This window comes from Anomalospiza imberbis, chromosome 19, assembly GCF_031753505.1.
Source record: "Anomalospiza imberbis isolate Cuckoo-Finch-1a 21T00152 chromosome 19, ASM3175350v1, whole genome shotgun sequence".
NCBI classification, from domain to species: domain Eukaryota; kingdom Metazoa; phylum Chordata; class Aves; order Passeriformes; family Viduidae; genus Anomalospiza; species Anomalospiza imberbis.
In genome coordinates, this window is record NC_089699.1 from 918962 (window position 1) to 945004 (window position 26043).

General features: G+C 53.1%; 2 protein-coding genes across 4 annotated transcripts in view; one reads left to right on the forward strand and one right to left on the reverse strand.

The window, feature by feature from the left end:
- Nucleotides 1-26043, reverse strand: part of AATK (apoptosis associated tyrosine kinase) — a 175954-nt gene that overhangs the window by 58356 nt on the left and 91555 nt on the right. The gene's annotated exons all lie outside the window — the stretch shown is intronic.
- The window catches only part of RPTOR (regulatory associated protein of MTOR complex 1), a 99179-nt gene that overhangs the window by 58017 nt on the left and 15119 nt on the right, over nucleotides 1-26043 (forward strand). For 2 of the 3 annotated variants that reach the window (XM_068209880.1, XM_068209882.1), the window contains exons 17-29: nucleotides 190-330; nucleotides 1322-1439; nucleotides 2720-2860; nucleotides 3259-3417; nucleotides 9096-9214; nucleotides 9551-9619; nucleotides 12973-13076; nucleotides 13891-14071; nucleotides 14861-14971; nucleotides 19336-19441; nucleotides 21594-21708; nucleotides 22131-22255; nucleotides 23735-23839. In XM_068209880.1, coding sequence (XP_068065981.1) covers nucleotides 190-330; nucleotides 1322-1439; nucleotides 2720-2860; nucleotides 3259-3417; nucleotides 9096-9214; nucleotides 9551-9619; nucleotides 12973-13076; nucleotides 13891-14071; nucleotides 14861-14971; nucleotides 19336-19441; nucleotides 21594-21708; nucleotides 22131-22255; nucleotides 23735-23839 — 1594 coding nt within the window. The remainder of the gene's footprint in view (nucleotides 1-189; nucleotides 331-1321; nucleotides 1440-2719; nucleotides 2861-3258; nucleotides 3418-9095; nucleotides 9215-9550; nucleotides 9620-12972; nucleotides 13077-13890; nucleotides 14072-14860; nucleotides 14972-19335; nucleotides 19442-21593; nucleotides 21709-22130; nucleotides 22256-23734; nucleotides 23840-26043) is intronic. The other variant, XM_068209881.1, reaches the window with a different exon arrangement.

A 26043-nucleotide genomic window follows, 5' to 3' on the forward strand; every position in this document is an offset into this window, starting at 1 on the left:
TATTCTGGGAAATTAAACATATCCTGCATCTGTGAATCCTTAAAACTCAGTTTGCTGAGGCTGCTGGGGCCGTTGCTCCCCAGGGGCTGACCTGACCCAGCAGCTCGGGTTTGCAGCGCTGCTGTTTGTGGGGATGAACGAACCCCCCGTGGCAGCAGAGGGGACAGCTATGGCTGTTTGTGTCCCCAGGTTCGCTGTGCTGCAGTCTTTGCTCTGGGCACCTTCGTGGGCAACTCGGCGGAGCGCACGGACCACTCGACCACCATCGACCACAACGTGGCCATGATGCTGGCCCAGCTCATCAACGATGGCAGCCCCATGGTCCGCAAGGTGAGGGGCTGGGCTGTGCTCTGGGGCTGCCCCCGCTGCCCTGAGCCACAGCCTGTGCAGGGAACGAGAGAGCTTTGGTCAGTGAAAAGGCCTCCCTGCCTTTAGAGCCCCACAGGCTGCTCCAGAGTCGCTCTCCAGCTTTGGGAGAGTTACAGTTTCTGAGGCACCATCGTACATCAATAGTACATTAAATGGTTTTTGACATTCTGGATTGTTTTTGAGGGCTGTTCTGAAGTGTCCTAATGTTTGTGTTTACTTTACTGGAACATCAACACCCTGGCAGTTGTCACCGGCATTGCGAAGATTCATTTCTGTTGTCTCGTTCCAGCATTTAATCAGTTTAATTCAGGAGAGAGCTGCGTGTCACACGGAATGCTCTGTGAGATTCATAAATCTCTCCTTGGGAGATCAGTCCCTGAGCTGAGACAGCAGCCAAAGGCAGCTCTGTCTCCTGTCTGCAGCTCCCAGGGGCCAGGCAGGAGGTGTCTCCTGGAGGGGCTGAGCTCCGTGCGGGGCTGGGCAGTGCCAGGAGGGTCCAGCTGTGCCACGGGGGGCTGAGAGCCCCCAGCCCTGGCACAGCCCCTGGCTCTGAGGGAGCCACACACACCCTGTGGGCTGGGCCAGGTCAGGGCTGCCTGTGGCACTGCATCAGTCTGACAGACTGTCAGAATCAGGCACAGAACCCCAGGATGGTTTGGGTTGGAAGGGGCCTTAAAGCTTATCCCATTCCACCCCCTGATGTCTTAGGCAGGGACACCTGTCACTGGAGCAGGCTGCTCAAAAGGGAGGAAGCCTGCCCAGGTAGGAAGGGCTTGTGAGGATTAAGTGTGAGACAGAGACCTCTGGCTTTCTGCAGTTCACCCCTTGAATTGAGGGAGAATTGCCACCCTGGATGGGCACCCAGTAATACCACCAATGTTGGTCAGTGTTTGCCTTCGGTCCCTTGTTTCTCACTGTGTACCCATGAGATGTTTCTGTGCTCTTTCCCCAGGAGCTGGTGGTGGCCCTGAGTCACCTGGTGGTTCAGTACGAGAGCAATTTCTGCACCGTGGCCTTGCAGTTCATAGAAGAGGAGAAGAATTACCCTCTCCCTTCTCCAGCTGCTCCAGGTGGGGGCTTGGCTTTGGCTGGGCAGGAGATGTAGGGCCTGAACGTACTTGGGAATTATTTAAGGAGTTTTCCCAGCACAGTGAGCTTCTTGCTGGTGGGGGTTTATTAAAGAGCCCTGTTGTGACATGGTGGGTGATAAGGAGGGGACATCTGGTGTCTGTTCATCCCTGTGAGATGTTACACTGGAGAAATCCATCCTGCACTGAGTCTCCACTTAAGCCTTGGCTGCAGCTCACCAGGAGCCTCCTGCCCATGGAGAGAGATTCCCTTCAGCTCGAGGCTGAAGGATACTGGTTCAGGCAGCCCACAGACTCATTTTCCTTCTCCCCCCTGGAATCACACATGAACCTTCAGTGTCATGTTGACCTGGTGAGAGCTCCAGCACACCATGAACCAGCCCTGCTGCTGTGAGGGCCAGACAAGGAAGGGAAGAGCTCTGTGCTCTGAGCCTGTGGCCCCATCCCTTTTGTTGTGTCTGTGGCTTTATGTGAGGAATGAAATGTCCTGGTGAAGTTGTCTCTGACCTCACCTTTTCTTTAGATGTAAACTGCAGTGGAGATCTTGAAGGATAACAGGAGGATCTTGGAGACAAGACCGTGTGCTGTCTCTGCACAGAGTGGTTTGGTCTCCTTGTCCTGTGAATAACTGAATCATATTGGAAAATGAGCTCCTCCCCATTTGCTGCAGGAAATAAACACTGCATGCAGTTCTACAGGGCTTTTCCTGATCCAAAGGAATCCTGAAGTGGGATGCTCTGGAAGCATTGGCCCCCCACCACAGTGCAGCCGCTCTGCAGGGAAACAGAGCAGCTCTTCTGAGCCCGTGGGACTGTGTGTGCTCAGGGTGAAATATGACTCGAAATCAGGCCTGAAATTTGGTCAGGAAACCAGAATTTTCATAGCTCCTGATGATGAGCAAATCCAGGAGGGGTTTGACAGCAGCAGAGAGGAGCTGGCCAGCGCTGCCTCAGGCTGTCCTGGCACTGGGGCTGGGCAGTGGCCCAGCACCACCTGCACAGAGGAGTCCTCAGGGCCCCTGGGAGGCACTGGCACAGCTGGGCTCACCTGCCCTTGTTGGATGTCCCAAACTCCCCTCCTGGACAGCAGAGACACGGGATCCGTGCTGGATGCGCTGCCGTAGCGCGTCCTCTTTTAGCCTGACAGAGAATGACGGGCTCAGTTCACGTCGCTGCCGTTTTAATGACTCATTTGCTGGGCCATAACCCGGGTGCTGTGGCTCGGTGTGGTCCCAGCCATGACTGCTGCCTCTTGCCTCGCAGAGGGCGGGAGCCTGACCCCGGTGCGGGACGGGCCCTGCACGCCGCGGCTGCGCTCCGTCAGCTCCTACGGCAACATCCGCGCCGTCACCACCGCCAGGAACCTCAACAAGTCCCTGCAGAACCTCAGCCTCAACGAGGAGTGTAAGACACTTTTCATGCCCCTTGTGCCAGCAGGAGACACCACAGCACAGGCTGGAACTGGGGCTCCAGCCCAAATTGTCCAGCTCTGAGGAGGAGCTAGGATGAGGAGCACCCTCATAATTAGTTGCAATTTTCAGGTCATTAGCATTGATTTTTCTGAGTGTTTGGGGACTAAAAATGTGCCTTCCAGCTTCCAAGCATAAGTGGATTTTTAACTCAATCTTTTGCTTGTTCTGTGTTTAATCATTCAGTTTTAAAAAGGGGAATTGTGGCTTTGCCCCCTGGGTAAGGGGGTTTCCATCCCTGAGTGGCAGGATTTAGAAGAGGGCTGTTTTGTCCGGGTGAAAATTGTTCTCTCGCCAGTCCTCGTTCCAGCATCTGCTGTTGTGTCCTGGCAGCTGGGAGCTCTGTGGCCTTCTCCCCTGGGAACCTGAGCACGAGCAGCAGTGCCAGCAGCACGCTGGGCAGCCCCGAGAACGAGGAGTACATCCTGTCCTTCGAGACCATCGACAAGATGAGACGAGTCAGCTCCTACTCCTCCCTCAACTCCCTCATAGGTGAGCACAGCCCTCCTGCCCTGCCCTGGGAGCCCCTCTTGCCGGTGGGGAAGGTTGGGATCCTTCCCCAGGTTGCTCTCCCTGTTGTGTGTGGCTGGGTCACTCCAGCAGAGGGATGGCAGTGGGAGCTGTTGGCTCCAGGTCTAAAGCTGCACTGAAATCCTGTTAGGAATTCAGGCACAAAAAAGTGGGGGCCGCAACAGCTTGGCTTCAAACTACCTGTAGCTTTTCAAACAATCCGAGCCATTTTGGCACGGCATCACAGGCACCATGCAGAAGGACCTGGCTTTTGGAATGGCCTCCTTCCAGGGAAAGCAGCATGCACAGGGAAATGCTGGGGGAAGTCTCTGTATTTCCTCTGTAATCAGTAAATGGGCCCATATTTTCACAAATCAGTGCAGAGAGGGAGAAATCACCTGGGTGATAGAACTGCCTTGACCAAAGAAACATTTTCTCTGCTCTGTTTTCTATGAGAATTAATGGTGATTTGGCTCTCCAGAGTTGAAAGATTCAGGGATTGTAATTACTGAGCCCCCGTGGCAGTTTAAAATCATGAGTTCATTAGGAACTTGATCAGTTAATTTGCTTTTGATTATCAGTAATGACATTGGATCTTCTGAAGCATGGCAGGGATGTTAGGAAATTTCTCTCCATCTTGAGCTAGGACTTGAGTTTTCCCATTTCCACCGGTGTCTCCTTGATGGCTGGTGCATGTCTCACAAGAGCTGTGCAGCACAGCTGGAAAAGGCTCTGGAGAGGAGCTGGAGGTGGTGAGAGGAACTTTGGAAAGAGAGAGCAGCTCTCCAAGGCTTCCCTCACTCCTGATCCATCAAAGAGCTCAGACCCAGCTGGAAACGAAGAGCTTAGAGAAGTGTTTAAAATTCATGACTCGCACAGAATCCCATTACCTCCCCATTTGCCTGCTGCAAGCCAGGCTTTTCTCATTCCTTCTGAAGCATCACCATCCTCCAGCCCTGTCTCCTGCTCCCCGAGGAGAGATGCCACCAGCCCCAGCCACCCCCAGAGCTCTGCAGCCCAGGCTGACCCTGTTCCTTCATGTCCTGACGTGCCTTAAGCTGCTGTGCAGGGGAGCTGGGGGAGCCCAGTGGGGCAGAGGGGCTGAAGGAATGCTGTGCTCTGCTCTGTGTCTTCTGAAAGAGGAAATGGGGCTCTGGCTCTGGCAAGCATCTGAGATGGCCACAGCAATGGAAAAGGTGTTTGGGGCATGTGGGGAGACTCCAAGTGAAGCAGAAATCTGGTCTGTAAGAGGGAAAGGAGAAATTTTCAGGCACAGTTTGTGTTCTGTGCTCTGTATTCCTGTCCTAAGCTGATTCACTGATTGCAGAATTCCAGAATGGTTTGGGTTGGGAGGGACCCTAAAGCCCATCCAAGTGCCACCCCTGCCATGGGCCATGGCACCTCTGCTGCCATGGGCAGGGACACCTTCCACCACCCCAGGATGCTCCAGTGTGGGTACTTGGGCACTTCCAGGGATCCAGGGGCAGCCACAACCTGCTGATGCTCAGGTCTTTGTTCCTCTCTGGCAGTTTTAGGAATTTGGCACGTGAAGGGTTGTTCTGGATCAGTCTCTACGCTGGCACTGAGGCATCATGCAATGTACTTCTTCCCAAAAACTTGAGGAGAACCTCTCCATTCCTCCTCGTTCCATTTTACAAACAGTTCCTTAGCTAGCTGTGGCCAAATGTCCCCATTATGGCTCCCTAAATGCCACAACACACGCTCTCCGCCGAGCTCTGTGTTCTCTGGCAGCTGCTCCTTGGCCAGACAGGCCAGTACCAGGAGAGACATTTATTTCTGGCCCACTTTTCCAGCTGGCAAGAGGCAGTTTGTGGTTAGTCAACAAAGACATCATTTTGGAAGGGAAGCTGAGCCTTGCTGCTTTTCCATGCAGCCACTCATTAATCTTGGTGTCCTGGAAATGTTCAGTTTTAAGACAGGAAAAAGGGATGGAATTAAGATGGGGGTTTGCATACCTCGAGGCTGATTATTCATATCCAAACTGCACGATGAAAGCCTTTGTCCTACAGAGAGCTTCGCTGGAAAGATTATCTTAAGGAGTGATCAAAGAAGGAGGAAAATAAATCTTGGAGGGAAGAAATGCTGGGGAATTGTTGTCTTTTCCAGCAGGAGAGGCTGGGGGTGGAGAACTGTTTGCCATTTGCCAGGATGTGCCTCAGAGTCCCAGTGAGGGCGGAGGTTGCTGCAGCGAGGATGAGGAGAGCAGAGGTGGAGGTGGACAGTGAGGTGCAGGAAGCACTGGGGCAGGGGAGCCTCCTACTCTGTGTTAATGCACCGAGATAATGAGAAGGAGCTGGTCAGCCAGCAGTGTGTGTAACTGGGAACAGGCACAGCAGCAAAACCCAGGGATTTGGGTGGGATTTGGGAATGGCATCTTGCTGCAGGGGCTGCTCAGAGGGGGCTGTGTCCCCAGTGGTGGTGCCAGCTGTGGCCCAGGGGTGCCTGCCCTGAGGAATTGCTTCTGCTCCTGGCTCGTGTGGAAGCACGGGAGCTCCAGCTCTGCACAGGGGTCGGGGTGAGCCCTGCAGGGCCCCGGCAGGGCTCAGGGGCTGGGCTGTGTCCCCTTCACCCGGGGTCCCTCCTGGCAGGAGGAGGAGTTTGTGGCATGCACACTGAGCAGCTGTGGTTGGCACTGAGGGGAAGCAGCTCCCCAAGTCCTCAGGGCTGTTCAGCCCGGAATATTTCAGCTGCATTCCCTGTCCCTGTGTGCCTGTGTGAGGGTTTCACTGCCTGTCCCTCCCCAGGAGCTGGCATGGGGAGCAGGGAGCAGCCCTTGGTCTGGTTTTGCTGTGGAACTGCCCCATCTGTGGGGCTTCAAATCACTGCAGTGATTTTTACAGGGGATTGGAAAGAAACCCTGTCCCAGCCTGGCAAATCAAAGGGAATAAATAAAGCCATCAGCAGTTGGGTTTGCATCCACTGTGGCTCTCCCTGGAGCTGCTGGAGCCCGGCCCATCCTTGGGGCTCGCAGGTGAGCTGACCCCCATGTGAGCAGGGAAAATCAAACTCAGGGAAAGACAGGCAATTTATTTTTGACATTCTTACCAGGGAGGGATTGTTTTGTAAGCATGAGTCCACTCTGCAAGGTGCACTGAACTGGCTGGGAGTCTGTGACTAATTACAGAGCTGTCTGCTCCCATTAGTGCCCGGCCCCTGCTCGGCTCCTGGTTTGCATCTTGGGGACAGTTTGGGCATTGCAGCCCTAAAGGTGAAATGGAGCTGCTGCTCCTCCTGCCACCTCTGCTGCTCCCCTTATCCCAGCGACGGGAGCTCAGGATCTGACAGGGAGCTGTGTCAGATGTGTCACTCCTGCACTGGAGCTGTGTCAGATGTGTCACTCCTGCACTGACAGTGGGGCGGTGGCAGCAGGAAAGAGCAGCCCTGGAAGCACCAGCCCAGAGCCCCAGGTGCCTTTGGAGAAATTCCCTGTGTTCTCCTCAAAGGCTGCCAGGTGAAGGGGGAATTGCACTGACACAGTTCTGCTTAGAATTTGGTTTTTCCCTGACACTTAGATGTATAAAAAATGTCATTGGGTTTCTTCCTCTGTGATCGAGGTGGTTATCGGGGCCCCTGGGAAATCAGCTGGGTGCCCCCCTCACTGTTCCTCCTCTCCCCTTCCTTTTACTCTCTTTCAAGGACTTTAAAGAATTGAAGGCATCCAGATTTCCCACCGGCCCTTATGTAACAGGCTGGAGTGTGGGAGGCACAGCTCTGGGCACACCTCAGACATTACCTGGCTGCTGCTTCACGAGCTGAGCCTTTTTTCCTCCCACACCTTGTAGCACTTTGCCTCTCTCCCTTTTTTCTTTATCCTTCTCCCTCCAGTTTCTCTTTCCTTGGTAATAGAAGCTTCCAGGATTAACATTGTTATATATTTACAGCCTTTGCAATTTTGCAGTATTATATAAATATAATACAATATTACATAAATATATGTTTACAGCCTTTACAATTTACAGCCTTATAACAATTTACATTGTTAGAGGTTTTACAGCCTTGCCAGTGCCTAAAGGGGCTCCAGGAGAGCTGGGGAGGGGATTTACACAAGGACCTGGAGTGACAGGACAAGGGGGGGTGGCTTCCCACTGCCAGAGGGCAGGGTTACATGGGATACTGGGGAGGAATTCTTCCCTGTGAGGGTGTAAGGCCCTGGCACGGGGTGCCCAGAGCAGCTGTGGCTGTCCCCGGATCCCTGGAAGTGTTCAAGGCCAGGTTGGAATAACCTGGGACAGTGGAAGGTGTCCCTGCCCGTGGCAGGGTGTGGAACAGGATGGAATTTAGGGTCCCCCCCCCAAGCCCAAGCACTGTGGGATTCTCTGGTTTGTCCCTGGCCTGCCTTGGGAAGGTTGGGATCAGCTGCAGGATCTGCCTGGGTCACCCCAGCACACGAACAGCGCGGTCCAGGTGTTCCCTTGTGAGATTCCCAGGTGCAAATTTAAGCAGACATCACTTGGACCATCCTTTGGATGCCAGGTGGGAGAGAAACACTTTGCAGGTTGGGCGAGAGGAAGGAGTTGGGGTAGGGGGCTGCCTTGGCCCTTTGCAGTGATTTGTCACACTCTGGGCACTTGGGGCAGGGGAAGGTTCCCCTTTCAGCCCAGCACCCCAGGGGCAGCCTGCAGGCTCCTGGAGCCTGTTGCTGCCCTCAGCCAGAGCTCAGAACTGCTCTGTCCCAGCCCGCTCTGCTGGTTTAGAGATCGGGTGTAGCTCTGCCAGGTGAGGAACTGCTTGGTGACCAAGGGGCCCTTTCCTCCCAACTTTATATTTAGATGCCTCCAGAAACACGGGAGGAAAAGCAGTAACAGCTTGATCTGTCATTTAGCACTGATTGTGACTCATCTGAAATCTCTATTTTAGCTCTTTTTTGTTGTTAGTGCAACCACTTTAACATTGTCCAAATGGCTCCACTCCCAACCAGGGCGTTGCACGATCAGACACCGGCAGGGCTCGGAGGCAGAATAACAAATTCTCGCCCAAAAGCAGCAAAATAAAATGTTCACAGAATTTTGTCAGTTGTTGCAAATGCTTATTAATTTGATTAGTACTTTGAATCTGTCAGTCCCTTCTGCCGAAATACCGAACAGCTGATGTGCTCATTAAATAACAAATTGGAGGAATTGATACAAATGTCAATAGGAAAGACTGAGTTGGACTCGCTGCTTCCTGAGGGCTCAACTCCTAAAGCTTTGCTTTAAACATTTAGTAAACTTGTAGAGTGTACAAACCCCTGGACAGTTCAATAAAAATAACCACAACAGCATAGGGCACTAACTGTGGGTTTATACCATTAAGTATTTCAGCTCAGGAAACCCAGACATTATCCACTTGGCCTTTCCAGGTGATTGCTTCAGGAGCCTGGAAAAGCAGGAGTTTGACTGGAAATGATTTAGGGAGTCTTTAATTTATTTTGCTTCCTCCCACTTTGATTTCACAAGCCCTTGCAGAGTTCACAGACAGGCAAAAGAGAGACAAAATGCCCATGTGGGATGTTTTTGAGCTCCTCTCTTGATGTTCCCTGAGATGTCATCAGGTTGTTTGGAGTTCTAATGAATTTTCTCACATCAGATCAAAGAATCGGAGTTGATGGATTGTCATGTGCTGCAGGGCTTTGGGGTTTGTTGTGGTTCTTATTTTTCTAGGTGTGAGTTTCAACAGTGTTTATACCCAAATTTGGAGAGTGCTCCTTCACCTGGCTGCTGACCCCTATCCCGACGTGTCCGACCTGGCCATGAAGGTTCTCAACAGCATTGCCTACAAGGTATGTGCCTGTCCCTGCTCACCTGTGCCTGCCAGGTGTGTGGATGTGGATTTTTTCATGCTTAGGCAAGGCTTAGGCAGACTGACCTGGATGGGTCCGTTGGAGGGCTCTGCCTTTTGCAGAAGGAGCTTTTAATGCTTCACGATGATAAACTCTGCTCTGAACTCTGATCAGGTAAAATGAATAAATGGGGGAGGGCCCGGGGTTGTTTTAGGGTATAAATGAGGTGCAGACCTTGGACAGTAGGTCCAGTTTAGAGGTCTGCTTGTCTAGATCAGTCCCTGGGATAAACCTTAAGTATCCTTCATTAAATTATCCGTTTGCAAACTGATTTAGATAATGCAAGTGGGACTGGCCTGCAGACTGAAGCCACAACGGCTCTCCAACCCAGGTGAACTAGTACATGTGAGTCAGCATGCAGACCCCTGCCACTCCTCACCCCAGCCCAGGCTGGGTGCCTAAACCTCCATCCTCATCCCATCTCATCCTGGGGGTGACAAGATGTCCCTGGAGGTGCCACCCTGGGGCAGCAGCATCCCCCTGCCCGGGCCAGGCCACCCCAGGACATCTTCTCACCCCATGCGTCCCCTGGCTGGGCACAGAAAGCTCTGTGTGAACCTTTCTGGCCTCTCAAGCATCCAGACCATAAGCCATTGCAATGGGAACTCTCTTACTGGGCCTTTCCAGGGAATAATCCCAGATCCTCAGCCTGGGGCTGCGGAGCTGGAGCTGCAGTAAGAGATGCCAGCATTGTGCACTGCCATCTTAATGCCTCAGAGATCTCTGCTTTGAAATCACACTTTCTCTTGAGACCACAGTTACTGACTTGAACTCTGATTTGTTCAAAGTGCACGTGCCAGTGAGTGGTAAGGGCTGGGTTTGGGACAGAGAACTCTCTTGGCAGTGGGGGCAGCAATGTCAGCCCTTCCCTGTCGAGACAGGGATACAACAAATGACAGGCTGGAGATGCCAAATGAGGGCAAGAAGGAAAGGAAAAGGTGGAAGATTTCCCTCTCTCTGCTCTAGATGCATGAAACTATTTCAGTTCTGTGATTGTAAGGCTCTTTGCGAAATGAAATGTTGCTCCTACTGTTAAAAGGGATATAAGGAGGAAGCAGATCTGCTTTTCCTGACCAAAATGCGTTTTCAGGAGTTGCTCCGTGGCCAGTGGGGAAGTGGGTTGGTGTTGTCATTGGTATCGATGCTGCTGTGCCAGCAGGAGCTGTGATCATTCTGTTGTCACATCCCTAGGGAATGCTGGGGCTGGTGGGGGGAATTCTGTGTTGACTCTAACAAGTTTGGGCCTGGCTGTGCTGGTGCTGGCCTGAGTCCCAAAGCTCCGGCGATGGGTCTCATGCATCTCACACTGCACGGCTGGGCCAGCTGCTCTGCCCCTGCTTCCTAAGGCAACGGCTCTTCCAACAGGCTTGGAAAACAGGAAGCATTCCCATTGACAAGGATTTTGATCTGGGGATGCTTCAGTGAACAAAAGTGATTTGTTCTTCTTTGCCTTAGCCCCAGACCCGCAAGGAAAGCGTTCGCTCCTGGGGTCGTTCCCTGCTGCGCATGTCGGGGGCTTTGCTTTGGCCAGCACCACCTGCCTTGTGTGGCTTCTAACAAGGCTTTCTGATGAAAACAAAACCCCCAAAACACAAACCCCCAGCCTGTGAGCTGGCCAGCACAGTGGGCTGTAAGGCTCAGATCCTGCTCTGGCCGTTCCTGGTCCCGTTCCAGCCGTGCCGTGAGCGGTGCCGCAGGACCACGAGAGCTCGAGGCTCTGTGGGAGCTCAGGCAGGAGCTGGTCAGTGTCTGATGCTAATCAGTGACAATTAAATCCTTGCTAACTGTGTCCTGAGACCTTTCCTTCGTGCTGCTGGAGCTTGTTGGATGTAGAAGGGGGCGCTGGACGTGGGCACTGCTCCTCCCCGGTGTGTGCAGGCACTGCCCACTCAGGGGTTGAATTTTACCAGTGAATGCAAACAAAAATTGTTTTTCTTGCTTAAGCAAAAATACTGCCTCAGGTGATGTAAAACACTCGGATGTTCCAGGGGTTTAATATTTTGGTTTGATTACTGTAAAATTCAGGGAAGGAGAGGCTTCATTTTGGAGCTGGGCCAGCTGAGGTTTTCTTCCATTGGCAGAGCTGAGCAGAACACAGCTCAGGTCTGGGGGACCTGGCTGGGGCTGGGGGCTTCAGTGGGAGCAGCTGGGCAAACTCTCCATGGGCTTCCACAGCTGGAGAGTGCTGGGGGACTAAAGATTTCAGAACCATGGAATGGCTTGGGTGGCAAGGGACCTTAAAGCTCATCCCATTCCACCCCTGCCGTGGCAGGGACACCTTCCACTGTCCCAGGTGCTCCCAGCCCTGTCCAGCCTGGCCTTGGACACTGCCAGGGATCCAGGGGCAGCCACAGCTGCTCTGGGCACCTGTGCCAGGGCCTCAGCACCTCACGGGAGAATTTCTTCTCAGTGTCCCATCCAACCCAGCCCCTCTGGAGACATTCCAAAGCCCCTGGACACCTTCCTGTGTCACTTGCTCCAGGTGGCCCTGCCTTGGCAGGGGGGTTGACCTGGGTGATTTCCAGAGGTCCCTTCCAAGCCCAGTGTTCTGTGATTCTGTGATTGCTGTTATCAGATGAGACCAGAGTGTCCTGCTCGGGGTTTTTTCTGGAGCCAGGGCTGTGGATCTGTTTCTCCAGAAGGGCTCTGGGGCTGTGCTGGGTGTGAGCAGCCGGTGTGTGGGCTGCCCAGGCGTGCAGCCTTCCTGCAGGGAATCTGCCGCTGCTCCCTTCCCCGGGCTCATTAGGCACTGCTGGGCCTCACCCAGGCTGCGGCTGCCTGGGGATTGATGTTTATGATGCAGATGGTAATGGTGCAGTTCTCCTTCCCGGCCTGAGCCTTGGAAAACACCCAGACCTGCTTTTTGTGAGCACCAAAACAAACAGCAAGGACCCAGCGTTCAGTGTTGGCCTCTAGAGACTTCCTGAAATCAAAAAGTCTCAAGAGGAAAGTTTGCTTCAGCCCGCGTTGCTTTGTCCAGGTGTTTTTCATGGAAGGCTTGAGGCTGAATCACAGAATCACTGAGGCTGGAAAAGGCCTCTGAGCCCATCCAGTCCAACCATTCCCCCAGCACTGCCAGGGCTGCCACTGACCCGTGTCCCCAAGTGCCACATCCACGTGGCTGTTAAATCCCTCCAGGGGTGGGGACTCCACCACTGCCCTGGGTAGCCTGTACCAATGTCTGACAGCCCTTTCCATGAAGAATTTTTCCCCAATATCCAACCTGACCCTCCCCTGGCACAACTTAAGGCCATTTCCTCTTGTCCTGTTGTCCCCTGGGAGCAGAGCCCAGCTGCCCCCTCCGGTCTGGGGGTTGAGCAGAGCCAGGTTCTCCCTGAGCCTCCTTTCCTGCAGGCTCAGAACGTGCTTAGTGATTTATGGTCATGGTGGGAGCTGCAGGACTCAGTCATGAGGTGTGAGGGAAAGGCTGGTGGCTGTGGGGAGCACTGAGGGGAGCCCAGCCTGGCCCCTGCCCTGTGTTTGGGGTGCTGGGGCAGCTCCTGGCTGCAGCCATCTCCCTGCAGGCAGCAAAGGCTCTCGTGGGTAAGTGCTCCTGCCTGAGCCAGCAGTGGAAGCAGCTGGTGTTGGGAGCAGCCGGGGGGCTTTGTTTTGCCCCCCAGCCATAGAGAGCTCCCTCCCTGCCCTGGCTGGCCCTGCAGGGCTGTGCCAGCTGCTCAGGCTCCCCGTGTTCTCCCCAGGCCACGGTCAACGCTCGCCCCCAGCGCATCCTGGACACCTCCTCGCTGACCCAGTCGGCCCCTGCCAGCCCCACCAACAAGGGGATGCACATCCACCAAGTGGGGTAAGTGCAGCCCGGCCTTCCAGCACCTTCTGTGGGTGGGGTGGGTGCTCCCTGCCCGGCCCCATCCCGGGGAACTGCCCAGGGACAAGGAATGTGGCTGTCTGCAGTGGTGAGGTGTCCAGGAAGGACAGCTCTGGGAAAAGGTGGGGAGTTTCTTCCTGTTTTCCTTTAGGGCAAAGAGTAACAAGCCCACTGGGTATCCAGCTGAACTGAAAGGAAGAGCTGCTGCTTGGCTGCTTTTACCTTTCCTGAGCTGTGGTGCCCAAATTCCCACTGACGTCTGAGCTGTGCCTGCTGCACTTTGAGCTGAGAAAAGCCGGGGTTAACTGATGGACAAAACACCCTGCCTGAACAGCAGGGAAACAGAGAGTGCTGGGGGCAAAGCTGGGGGCTGAAAATGGGATTATTTCTCGAAACAACTCTCTGAGAGAAAACACCACACGTTAGATCTGCTGCTCCCATACCCAGTGTGCACCGGGAAGATTGCAGGTTGGAACAGTTTAAATTCAAATGGTTTGAAGCTTCAGTCCCCCCATGGAAATGCAGTCCCTGGTCAGGGTGACTTAGGTCAGGCATCACAGATTCCCAGAACGCTGAGGTTCATCCCCTCAGCCTGGATTTGGCACAGAGCTCACTCTTGGTTTGGGGTGGGTTTGGCCTTTGGAGGGGACGTGGGAACTGTGATGTTTCTGCAGAGGAGGCACCACAGCAGAACACAAATCTTGTGAGAAAGAAACAAAGTGAAAAGAACATAATGCCCAGCAAATCTCGTGTGCAGCGATGCCTGAAGCCTGTGCCCTGTTCTGTCCCTCAGAGGGTCCCCTCCAACCACGAGCACGAGCAGCTCCAGCCTGACCAACGAGGTGCCCAAGCAGCCGGTGAGCCGGGACCTGGCGTCCGTGCGCCCCAGCGCCACCAGCGTGGGGGTCCAGTACACCCCCCACTCCCACCAGTTCCCCAGGACAAGGAAAATGTTTGACAAAGGCCCAGAACAGGTAAGGAGACTGCTCTGACAGCTTCTCCCCACTGGGGTTTGTCCCACTTTCTGTTGGTTGTGGTTTATTTCTGTGCATCCCTCGTTTGCTTCCAGCTGCTGCTAATCCAGATTTGGCTGCCTCTAAGCAGCCAAATAAAAATTGATTAATTTATTTTCTTCAGGATGAATTGTGTTTTACAGCTTTTGATAGGGCATTATTCACTTCTGCCACTAAGCAATGTGTCTAATCAGAGTCCATGGCTTACTCCTCTGTAAACATTTGTGTGCCTGAGTGGCAACCCAGAGTCAGATCCCTGACCCTCAGGGCTGCTCTCCAGCCCTGGCAGAGCAGGGACAAGGGACAGCTCTGATCACAAGGAGAACACCTTCCCTTCTCTGGGGTTTGGCAGCACCGGGATCGTATTTCTGAGAGCTGAAACCTGAGGGAGCGGAACAGCTTTTCCCTTTTCCCGTGGGGTGTCCTGTGCTGCGTGACAGACCCTCATCCACCTTGGCACGAGCTGTGTCTGGATCCTGAGGCATCCTCGCTGCTCCCCACAGCACATCCCTGGGACAAAACTCCTGCTGGGACCTCCCTGAGGTGCCATGGGGCTGCTCCAGCCCAGATCCCTGCAGCTGAGGGCACGTGCACCTTTCCAAGGAGTGAGCATAACCTGATCCCAAAGCTGGGTGTGCGGCGTTCCCTGTCCCGGGCAGTGTTTGAGGGTTTGGTGCCCGGCTGGGCCAGTGGGGAGTCCCTGGGGTGTCCCTGGCCCTGCAGGTGGTGACCCCTGTCCCCTCCCCACAGACAGCTGATGATGGTGACGATGCTGTGGGACACAAGAGCTTCATCTCGGCCGCGGTGCAGACCGGCTTCTGCGACTGGAGCGCCAAGTACTTCGCCCAGCCCGTCATGAAGGTAACCCTGCTGGGCCCTGCCAGCCCTGCCCTTCCTCCCTTCTCTGTCCTGGGGAGGCAAAGGAATGGATCTCCTTACATCGTGCTGCTCGTATAAGAGTGACCAGAGGGAGCACAAGGGTCAGTGAGGGTGGGACAGGCAGAGCCCGGGGGAAAAGCTCAGCCCCCATGGAGCGCAAGCCACAAAAAACGTAGGAATGAGGAGAGGTTCTGTATCGGATCCCCCAGTTTTGCACTGCAGAGTTGTTCCACCTGAAATGTTGTCCTTCTCTGCATATAGAAAATTGCATTATAGCTAAAATGAATTGGTTTTTAAAATAAATAAATGGATTAATGAAGGCCCTTTTTCCCAGAAGGGGCAGTGAGAGGCTGGAGAGAGATGCTGTTTTCTTTCTGACATTGCAGCTGAATCTCCTGGCTGTGGTAGAAGAGGCAGAGAGGTGGTGGCCTGGGGGAGGCCAGCAGGACAGACCCTCTGCCCCACTGGCCTCAGGTGGGATTTGGGAGCTGTGCTCTGCTTCCAGCACAGACACCTTTAGCTTACAGGGGAGAAAGTGGGTGGCTGCATGCCCACGAGTGCCTGGAGGAAGCTTGGGGAGCATTATTGGTGGGGTTTAAAGTTTAAAAAATGTATGAAGTTGTGTTACAGTGAGCAATAAGGGTGGTAATGGCAAATTTGCATCCAGGTCTCTTCAGAAGTGACTTGTTTGGGTAACAAAGTTGTTTCTATGTGAAGTGAGAGAGAAACTAAAACCTCATTCCAGGAAAAACTCAAGCCAGAGCTCTTAAGAGATGGGCAAAGATATCAGTGACTGGAAAGAGAAGCTGTTAAATTCCCAGAATGTTTTAGCTGTTAAATTCCCAGAATGTTTTAGCCAAAGCTCAGGTTTCAGGTTTAAGTATGAAACAGAAGGAACAGTAAATCTCCCTCATTAAAGGCAACTTTCAGGTGCTCTGGGAGTGTCAGGGAGCCCAAAGGTGTCAGGACTTTGAGCTCCAGCCCTTGGAGGGGTTGCCATGCCCGGCAGGGACGATGCCCATTCTCCATTAATGCCTCTCCACAAGGGATGTTTGTGTGCAAGCACTGCTGCTGAGATAATGAGGAAATGGTGTGGTTTTAGTGCTGCCTCATCATGGAATGTTCAGGTGCTGGGGTGAGATAATTGCCCAAGCTTGAGGACATCAGAACAGGGCAGGCTCTTGATTTCCAGAGGGAATCACCAGTGAAGCATTGCCTGACACTTCCTCAGCTGCTGTGAAATTCCCTTTCTGCTGAAACCACTGAGTAATTCCTTAGGGCACATCTGGGATGTGGGGCAGGGCTGCCTGGCCAAGCTTCCGGCAGGGCTGCCTGGCCAAGCTTCCACCAGGGCTTTTTCTCCTCAAGATGAGCTTCAGAGTCTTCATTCAAGCCCAGACCAGAGCACAGGAGGAGGAAGTTGATGTTTGAGCTCTTAGTTCTTATTAAAATCATTTGTCTGCTCCCTAAGAAAACCTCTTCCCAGGGAAGAGGGGGGGTATTTATTAATAAAATAAATCAGAGTAGGCAGCCAGGCACGGGCAGGAGCAGTGGGGACATGGGGAGCTCTGTGGGGGAGTGGCTTTACTACTACTTCCTGCACATAAAATAGGCTAAATTGCTTGAGGAGAGGCAATAAAAAAACGTGGAGCATTCCTGTACTAATTCACAGAAGCCAGGGAGGGGAGGCATGGATAGGGGGGGTTTCCTGCAGTCCCAGGGAGCAGAAGGGCACAGCCCTGGCTCTGGAGGAGCTCCTGAGCAGCTGGGGTTGGGAATTCCAGCTGGTGAATTCCTGGGTGAAGCTTGAAGAGAACAAAATCTGTGTTTTCTGATTACACAAGGGGGAGAATTGATCTCCCTGTTACTTCTGCAAAGCAGCCTTGGACGGCCAAGGAGAGGGAGCTTCTGCAGGTGTTATCCTGTCCTAACAGGGAATTGTAGGTGACTTTGGGATTGGACTGGCTGGTGTGTGTGCAAGGGACTGGAGAAGTCTCTCTGTGAGAGCTTCCTCTGAGGTTTCTTGGCTGGAAGTCAGGACTGACAGCTCGGGTGCTGCCTGAGTTTCCATGGAGTCCCTGTTCCTGCAGCAACAGGGAACAGTCCTGGCTGGTGGCTGCTGCCTTTTGGGAGCTTCAGCCTCATGAAAAAGGCAAAGAGTGAAGTGTACCAAGTACTGATGGAAAAATGACATTGATGCTTAATTCCAGCCGTTCATTTGGAGCTGCTGCCTGCCTTCATAAACAGGGAAAGACAAGACAACTGTTCCTGTAATGAATAAACATAAAATGACTGTGAGTGCACCTTAGTCATATTTAATTTATGAATTTAGTTTTGCTTCATGGACCTTGCCCTGAGAATGCTTGCACTGGAAAGACTGAGGGATTCATTTTCGGTGTAAATCAGGGGCTCCGTTTCAAGCCATCACTCCAGGTTTGATTTATTGATTATCTAATCAAATAAACGGAGAAAGAAAACGCTGCACTGTAAATCCTCCGTGTGCCAGGAGAAGCAGATCCCCAGCCCAGCTCTGGTCTCTGCAGAAGCTTTTCCTCTTCCTGCAGTCCCTCGTGGCTCAGGGCTGTTCTGGGAGCCACGGGGCACAGGAAAGCCTCGGTGCCAGCTGTCAGGAAGTCCTGAGTCAAGGAGAGCGGGAGCCAGCATCTGTTGTTTCCAGGGCTGGCAGAACATGCAGGCAGGAGCTGGGAAGGATCCTGGAAGGTGAGAATTACATAAGCAGCCCTCCCTGATAAATCCCTGCCAGGGCTGCTGCGCTGTGCCTTGGCCCTGGGTCGAAGTCCTGGGAAAGGAGTGGGACCCTGCAGCTGCTGCAGGGCTGGTAACCAGGGAGAGCTGGATTTACCTGTGGAGCCTTGTGCCAAGGGCTCCCCGCTCCCCTCCTGGCACCCACTGCCATGGGGAGAGGGAGAGACCCAGGTCAGAGAAGGAGAACTCTGCTGGGAGGGTTCAGCTGCTCCCTGGTCCCTGGCTGGGGGGAGCCCTGGAAGGACCTGTCACGGTCCCCATCCTGCAAGGGAGGGAGCAGAGCTGGGCTTCGTGTTTTCATAGATCCTCCCTCCCTCCTGGCAGGATGATCCCAGAGCCACACAGGTGGGTGGGTGTGGGGGCCAGGAGAGCTTTTACCCGCCTGTTCAGACTCTGCACTGGTGGTCCAAGGGCTCTTCCTTGGGCTTTCTTTAATTTATTCCCAGAGAAGCTGGATTTTCATTAAGGTGTAGGTGTCATCTCTCCCCTCTCAAATTCCTTTGATGTATTTTAGCTCAGGTTTGTTTATTGCTTTTCATTAGGGGTCGTTTGTCATTGCTTGTCTAATAGGTGTTGTGCTGAAATAAAGTGCTTTTTTCTTTGCCAGGAGGAAAGGTGGAGGGTAGGCTTCTTATTTTTTATTTATTTTACAGAAGCAGAAGTCCAACTCAGTAACAGCTGTTTTCCAAAGGATAGCATTGTTTGAAGGCAGTGTTTGTAACAGTGACAGAAGATTTAAGGACTTTCTTATTCAGGGAAAACGGGGCTTTTTTGTGGGGAATTTGTCTTCCTTCTCCAAGAGTTACCCTTTATAACAATCAGCATTGAAGGAAGCTGCAGCTCAGCTTCCTTGTAGCTCAGCTCCTTCATTGATCCTGCAGCATGGTTCTGCAGCAGGTGAGTCTTAGATAATTTTTTAAGTATGAAAAGCACCTCATATATAGCTCCTGCTGTGGTTTGGGGTGAGATCTCAGGAGTTTATTCCTTTTGATCCTGTGTTCTGAATAAGGTGGGAGTAGCCATGGTGGGAGCAGCACTGGGGTTGGCCTCGTGCCTGGAGCACAGGTTTTGTAGGGGTGCCATGGAGTGCTGAAACCTGGAGCTGTGGGGTGTGAATAAATGTCATCAAATGGCTCAGAGTGGCTGTGATTGCAGGGCCACTCTCCAATTTCAGGGGGAATTTTTTGTATAATCAAAGCCAGGTGACACAAGGGCATCGTTTTCAGAGCAGGGAACCAAAACAGGGCTGTTCCTGGTAAACGGTGGTGGAAACCTGAACATCCCAGGGATTTGGGAATGTAGCCATGCCTGTTTGGCCAGCAGCCCTTGATTAGCAGGAAAAGAAAGATTTCAGTGTGTTCTGAGCTGGCTGTACCAGGGCTGTGCTCCCTCTTTGATCTCAGGTTTGCTATGTGATGCTTCTCAGCCGAGGAGAGCGAAGAGAGAAATCTGTGTTGTACCGAGATCAGACCCGCAGCGTGCGGAGGGGACGGGAGCCACGGGCACTGTGGCATCACTCAGCCAACTCCTGGACTCCTGGGGGTCACTGGTCCTTTTTGTGTGTGTTCCTGTCCTGGCAGATCCCTGAGGAGCATGACCTGGAGAGCCAGATCCGCAAGGAGCGGGAGTGGCGCTTCCTGCGCAACGCCCGCGTCAGGAAACAGGCCCAGAAGATCATCCAGAAGGGTGAGTGCTGCCCTTGCTCTGCACTGTGCTGTGAAACCCAATCAGCCATGATCCCAATTAGTGGTGGCCCTGTGCAGCCCCTCCCACTGGTGCCTGTTCCCTGCTGGTGCAGGGCAGGTGCTGCTGCAGCTGCAGGTGTTTCCCTGCTGCTGCAGCTCCAGGTGTTTCCCTGCTGCTGCAGCTCCAGGTGTTTCCCTGCTGCTGCTGCAGCTCCAGGTGTTTCCCTGCTGCTGCTGCAGCTCCAGGTGTTTCCCTGCTGCTGCTGCAGCTCCAGGTGTTTCCCTGCTGCTGCTGCAGCTCCAGGTGTTTCCCTGCTGCTGCTGCAGGTGTTTTGCTGCTGCTGCAGCTCCTGGTGTTTTGCTGCTGCTGCAGCTCCAGGTGTTTCCCTGCTACAGCTCCAGGTGTTTCCCTGCTGCTGCTGCAGCTCCAGGTGTTTCCCTGCTGCTGCTGCAGCTCCAGGTGTTTCCCTGCTACAGCTCCAGGTGTTTTGCTGCTGCTGCTGCAGCTCCAGGTGTTTCCCTGCTACAGCTCCAGGTGTTTTGCTGCTGCTGCTGCAGCTCCAGGTGTTTCCCTGCTGCTGCAGCTCCAGGTGTTTTGCTGCTGCTGCAGCTCCAGGTGTTTCCCTGCTGCAGCTCCAGGTGTTTCCCTGCTGCTCCCCCACCTCTCTGCTCTCAGCTGCTGGCCGTGGTCACCAGCTCAGCCTCTGCTTTTAAGGGGATACAAGGTGGAATGCTGGAGGGTCAAATCCAGAGCTGCAGGCTTAGGGTTTGTGGGACAGATATGGTCATGGCAGACCGTGGAGCTGTAAGTGCTGGTTCACTCAGTGTACCCCATTTTATTTGGGATATTTGTGCCTGTGGGTTGTGTGTGCTGCTCCCAGCGAGCCTCAGGTCTGTGCTGCATCAGCAGGAGCTCCCCAGGAACCTGGGGTTGAATCTCTGGGGCTCTCTGAGGCAGCTTTGGGCTGGACTTCTCTCAGCACAGGAATTTATTTGAATAAAGTGGAACCTAATGAAGCTTCCCAAGGAATTTGCATTCCTCAGTTTTTCCCTGCTTGTGTGCCCTGAGCAGCAGAGGCTGGGGACCCACAGTTCTAGGAGCTCCTGGTGTCCTCTCCGTGGCATTCCCAGGAGCAGGCCTGGGCTGGGGACTGCTCCTCCCAGGGATGCTTTTGGAGGCACACAGGGCTGGAAATCCCCATGTGCTGAAGGAAAAGTGCCCAGGGCTCAGCCCTGTCCCTGGGAGGCTGCTCCTGTGAGTGCAGCGTGGAGCTTCATGCTGGGAAACTGCAGAATATCATCAACCAGAGAAGTACAGAAATGATCCTGGAGCTCAGGAGATGGCCTGGGAGATCTGATGGAATACAAAGAAGGGTATTTTTCATGCTTGCCTGGAGAAGTTAAATCTCTTTCTAGACAGTGTTCATATTTGGTTGCTTGACCTGAGTGACTGAAATGCCACTATTCATTTAAAAAATAATGAAAATGTGAAATATTAAAAAGAATTAAAGTAGACTTACAAGCTTTTAATGAAAATTAGGTTCAATGGATGCATTCTAAAACAAGCTTGGGTTGAATGGATGTCTCCTGGGTTTAGGGGTTTGTGTGATGAATTCAGAGAGTGCCAGAACCCAGCAGTGCCGGGGTCCCAGCACTGTTTGTGAATAGCAAACTGCTCTGAAGACAAGATGGGAAAAGTCTTTACCCGTCATTTTAAGGTCTCAATGGAAAATACATTTTTCATTTGCAAATTAACCTAAAATTGAAGGGAACTCGAATGGAAGGTTAAATAAATAATCCACAAGCTGCAGTGAAACACTGTATTTTAAACTGAAAAAAGGCATTTTCATATTTTATATTTTGAAGAAATAGTGTTGGTTTTTCCCTCAGCACAACCTGGCTTTTCCCTGGGTGTGGCTGGGCTTGCTCTCCTTGCTTGCCAGTGTGAAGGATGACGGGTTTGTCACCACAGGTCTTGGTTTGTCACCTCAAGACCTGAGACAGCTGGGGGGGTCTGAGAAACTCCTGGAAGGAGGGAAGGGCTGGGCTGTCCTGGTGGGACCAGGGGCGGGGTGGCTGGTGGCACTGGGAAGCGGGGGCTGTCCATCCCTGGAGACATCAGGTGTGGGCTGAGCTGGCTGCTGTCCCCGCAGGCATTTCCCGGCTGGACGATCAGATCTTCCTCAACAGGAACCCGGGCGTGCCCTCCGTGGTGAAGTTCCACCCCTTCACCCCCTGCATCGCCGTGGCCGACAAGGACAGCATCTGGTGAGGGCTGGGGACCCGGGGGTCACAGCAGGGACAGCAGCTGCTCAGGGCTGGGGGTCACAGCTGGGCCCCTGTCCTGGCTCTCTCTCAGCAGGTGGAGGTGTTGAAATCCTGCCCTGTCAGGGTGGGCAGGCCCTGGCACAGGGTGCCCCGAGCAGCTGTGGCTGCCCCTGGATCCCTGGAAATATCCAAGGCCAGGCTTGGAACACCCTGGGACAGTGGGGGTGTCCCTGCCATGGCAGGGGTGGCACTGGATGGGCTTTGAGGTGGTTGCAGTCCAAACCATTCCATGATTCCATGATGTGTTATTAATCAAATGATGCCAGACTCCAAAGGAGAAATCCCAAACTGGGTAACGAGTGCATCTCTCTACAGCTGGCACAGAGAGGTGAAAGCTCACGTGCTGTTTCTTCCTCCCACAGTTTTTGGGACTGGGAGAAGGGGGAGAAGCTGGACTATTTCCATAACGGGAACCCTCGGTACACGCGGATCACGGCCATGGAGTACCTGAACGGCCAGGACTGCTCCCTGCTGCTCACTGCCACAGGTAAAGGACACTGTGTCCCACCGGGGGGCCTGGAACAGTGCCAGTCCAGGTGAGCTGATCTGGACCCCGTTCTCTCCTCTCCATGGACTGGTCCCAGCCTCCTTCCCTTGACGCTGTTGAGCCAGGGATGGGCGAAACGACTCGCACAATTTCAGAAGGCAGATGAGTGTTTATTTAAAAGCACTTCTCTCTTTTATAGAGAGCATCATGAACATTAATTCCATTGTCTTAAAGTAAAAACATTTCACCTGATTGGTACCCTGGACTTAGGTCAGTGTGGTAGAACACATCTATAAACAATCTGAATGGAAAGCAAGATAACAGATTGTCTACATTCCTCTCGGACCTTTTCCCAGGCTTAGCCTGGCAGAAATCTTTCTCTTTTTCTCTCTGACTGAACTGAGAATATCCACACCCCCCTGCACTGAGCTGCCTGCTCTCAGCTCAGGAGGCATTTCCGGGCTCAAACTTGCACCTTCTACCTGGCAGTACTCAGATCTCTCAGGCAGACTTTCCAAGGACTGACCAGTCCAACACTTGCTGAAGCCATTCCCATCGGAGTCTTTGCTTGTCACTGCAAGGTTGTGGTCACCCCCTCCTGTGGCACACCTGGGGAAAGGTGATTTCAGTTGGGTAAAGCTGCTTCCAGAGCTGAAATCGTGCAGCAGCCAAAATACAGGAACTGCAGTTCTGCTCCTTGTGCTCCTTCTGCTCCTTGTGTGTATTCACATAGAGCAGGCAGGGCTCAGCCTCAGCAGCAAACCCCTCAGGTGGTTCTGAGTTTCTCTGTAGTTCATATCTCACCTAAGCAGGGGCCTACATGAGGAGATCTTGGCCAGTCTCTGGTCTGTAAAGCTGTGAGTCAGATCTGCTCCTCTCCCAAGGAACCATTCCAAACCTGGCACTCAGAGTGTTTTCAACAGCTTCTCCAGCTTCCTGCTCAACTGTACAGGTTGGGTGTAATTAAGGGAGGGGGAAGGGGAGCTGAGAGAGCCTTTAGGACATATTTCTTTCAATTTATTGATTCTTAGCACAAAAGTTTCACAGATGGGGAGCAAATTGAAAAAAATACACAATGTTCTTGAAAGGTTTGCTGCTGATGGGCTGGGCTTTGATGCTGCTGCCTCTATGGGGCTGTTTTGTGTTGAGTGGGTACTTGTGTGGCCCTCAGCACCAATCCAGAGATGAATCCTGGAGAAAATGAATGTCAAGGAAATGGAGAGACATTGAATGTCAGCTGTTGTTCAAGGGAGGAGTAAAGCTCTTCTAGAACAGCTCCAGTAGAACAAAGCCTTAGGTTTCGTGGATGTAAATGAGAGAGGGAAAACAACTCCAACAGAAAGTGTTCAAGTGACACTCTGGGATTTGGGGTCTGTGTGACTTCAGTTCTGCTTCTCCTCTTCTTCCTCGTGCACAAGGAGCTGCAGGAGCTGCACCAGCAGTGACTTTGCTTTGTGTTCTCTCTCTGTGCTCCCCAAGACGATGGTGCCATCAGAGTGTGGAAGAATTTTGCAGACCTGGAGAAAAACCCGGAGATGGTGACAGCCTGGCAGGGGCTGTCAGACATGCTGCCAACCACACGAGGTGGGTGCCACTGAGGTTTTTATGGGGAAGGTGAAAAGCAGCCTTTGAGCAGCTTTGTGGGTGGCACCTGTGACCTCCTTTAGCCCCAGCTTCAATTTTGGCTCTTGCTCTTCCCTGTTTATTGTGGGTCAGGAGGTGGCAGAGGAACGTGTGGTCTAAATCTGGCACATGCAGAAGGACAGCACAGTGAGACATTGGCCTGCTTGGAATGTTAGGAAAGCTGGGCAGAAAAGGGTGTAAAAAGGAGCATTGGCATCCAGCCACACATGGGATGAAGCCAGAAAACCAGTTTGTGTAACCCTGAAATCTGTTTTAGGACGTTAAAGGAGGGTTTAGGACGTTAAAGGAGGTTTTGGGATGTTAAAGGAGGTTTTAGGACATTACAGGAGGTTTTAGGATGTTAAAGCAGGTTTAGGGATATTGAGGGAGGTTTTAGGATATTGGAGGAGGTTTTGCAGCATTCCAGGAGGTGGATGTTCCCTCCTTCCCAGACCCCATCAGGTGCTAATGCTCTAATGGCAATTCTGTGTCACTTGAATATTTCTAATCAAGGCTGCAGGTTTTCCTGTGTGTGCTGTGGCTCAATCAGCACTTTATGGGATTGATGAGGAAGTGCTGGATGAGGCTGCCTGGCCCGTGCTGTGCAGGAGGTCAGATGAGATGACCATCATCATTCATCCTGACCTTAAAAGCTGACAGTTCTCATTTCTGAGCTGATGTGGTTCGTCCCAGGAGCCTGACACAGCTCTTTCAGCTGTTCATTGGATTTCCTGGGGCTGCCTCGTGTGTGTTGTTTTCCCCTGCCCCCTCCCCTGTGTCTCAGGGAACAGAGGCTGTGTTTGAGGCTCTGCCCAGGACTGATGAAGAGCTGCTGGAATTCAGAGCCTGCTGTGCAAATGGCAGAACCTGCTCTTTCCAAGGTGGCAGCAGGAGCAGGAGGGGCTGCTGTGAGCAGGTACAAGGAGCCCAGGAGTGGTGACAAGTCGCTCTTTGTGCTGTCACTCTGTAGTTCTGTGCCAACAAACAGCAGCTTTTCTGGCTGCTGCTTGGAGTTTCCCATCCCTGGATTCAGGATCTGGTTCCTTGGAGCTGGGAATGCCCCCAGGCTGCCCTGGCCATGGCTCTGGTCCTGGGCAGGGAGGGTGCTGGACTGGAACTCCCCCTGCCCAGTCCCACTGTCCTGCCTTCCCTTCCATGTGCACTGCCAGGGCAGAGCCTCTGCTGCTTGTGCCTCACTCTGGACAGGATTTAACACCCAGAAAGGATTTCCAGTGTCTGACACTGCTGAGAGAGCTCTGAGAGCTGGGGGTTCCATTTGCCAAAACAGGACTGGGGAAACGTTTAAATCTGTTCTCTTTAGGATTGGGGTTTTTTTCCCCCTTGGCTTTTTCTTTCCCTTGTGGACTGGAGCAGTCTGGGGCCTTCTTTGCCTTCCACCTTTCCAGCAGATTGGGCAGCAGAGAAGGACAGATCTGTTTGTGGAGAGAGAAATAAATGTAGCCACTTGAAAAGAGCTAAGTGGAGCAAGTCCCCGTGGAGATGAGAGTCTTCAGAGTCATCTGCTGCCAGGACCACAGCTGTGGTCCAGCACTGGCTCACAAAACTGAGGATGCATTTTGAAGCTGCAGAGCTCAGGAGTTTTACTGGAGTTTGTTTGCTCACACTATTGATTTCCTTCCCTCCTCTCCCAGCTTTTCCCCTGTGCCATAATGCCACACTCATCTCTGAACTGCACTTGAGAACAGCCAGAACTTGACTTTCAGGGCCATTTCCACACTTAGAGAAGGGGAGAGGAACATGTAATGCCTAAACACATCCTTGGGAAGCTTTGGAAGCAGCCCTGGGTTGTTTGAGATGGACAGTGACATGCTCAGGGGCTGCCTGAAAGGGGAAGCAGCCCTGGGCAGGCTCAGAACTTGCACGTTTCCACTGGGAGGGCAGAGCTGAGCTGTCCCAGCCGGTTCCCTGGCTGCCCTCCCAGCTGTGGGCACACACACTGATCTGTGGCAGGAGCCCTGAGCTCCCACGGATTTGTGCAGATGCCAGGAGCTCCTTGGATGTCTGTCTGTCCGTCCTGGCTGTGCTGAGAGCAGGGCCCAGCTGGGACAGGAGGGTTCCTGGTCCCTGCAGAGCTGTCAGCCCTGTGCTGCTGTCAGAGCCTGCTGCACACAGGCTGCTGCCCTCCCAAAAATGCTGTGCTGCAG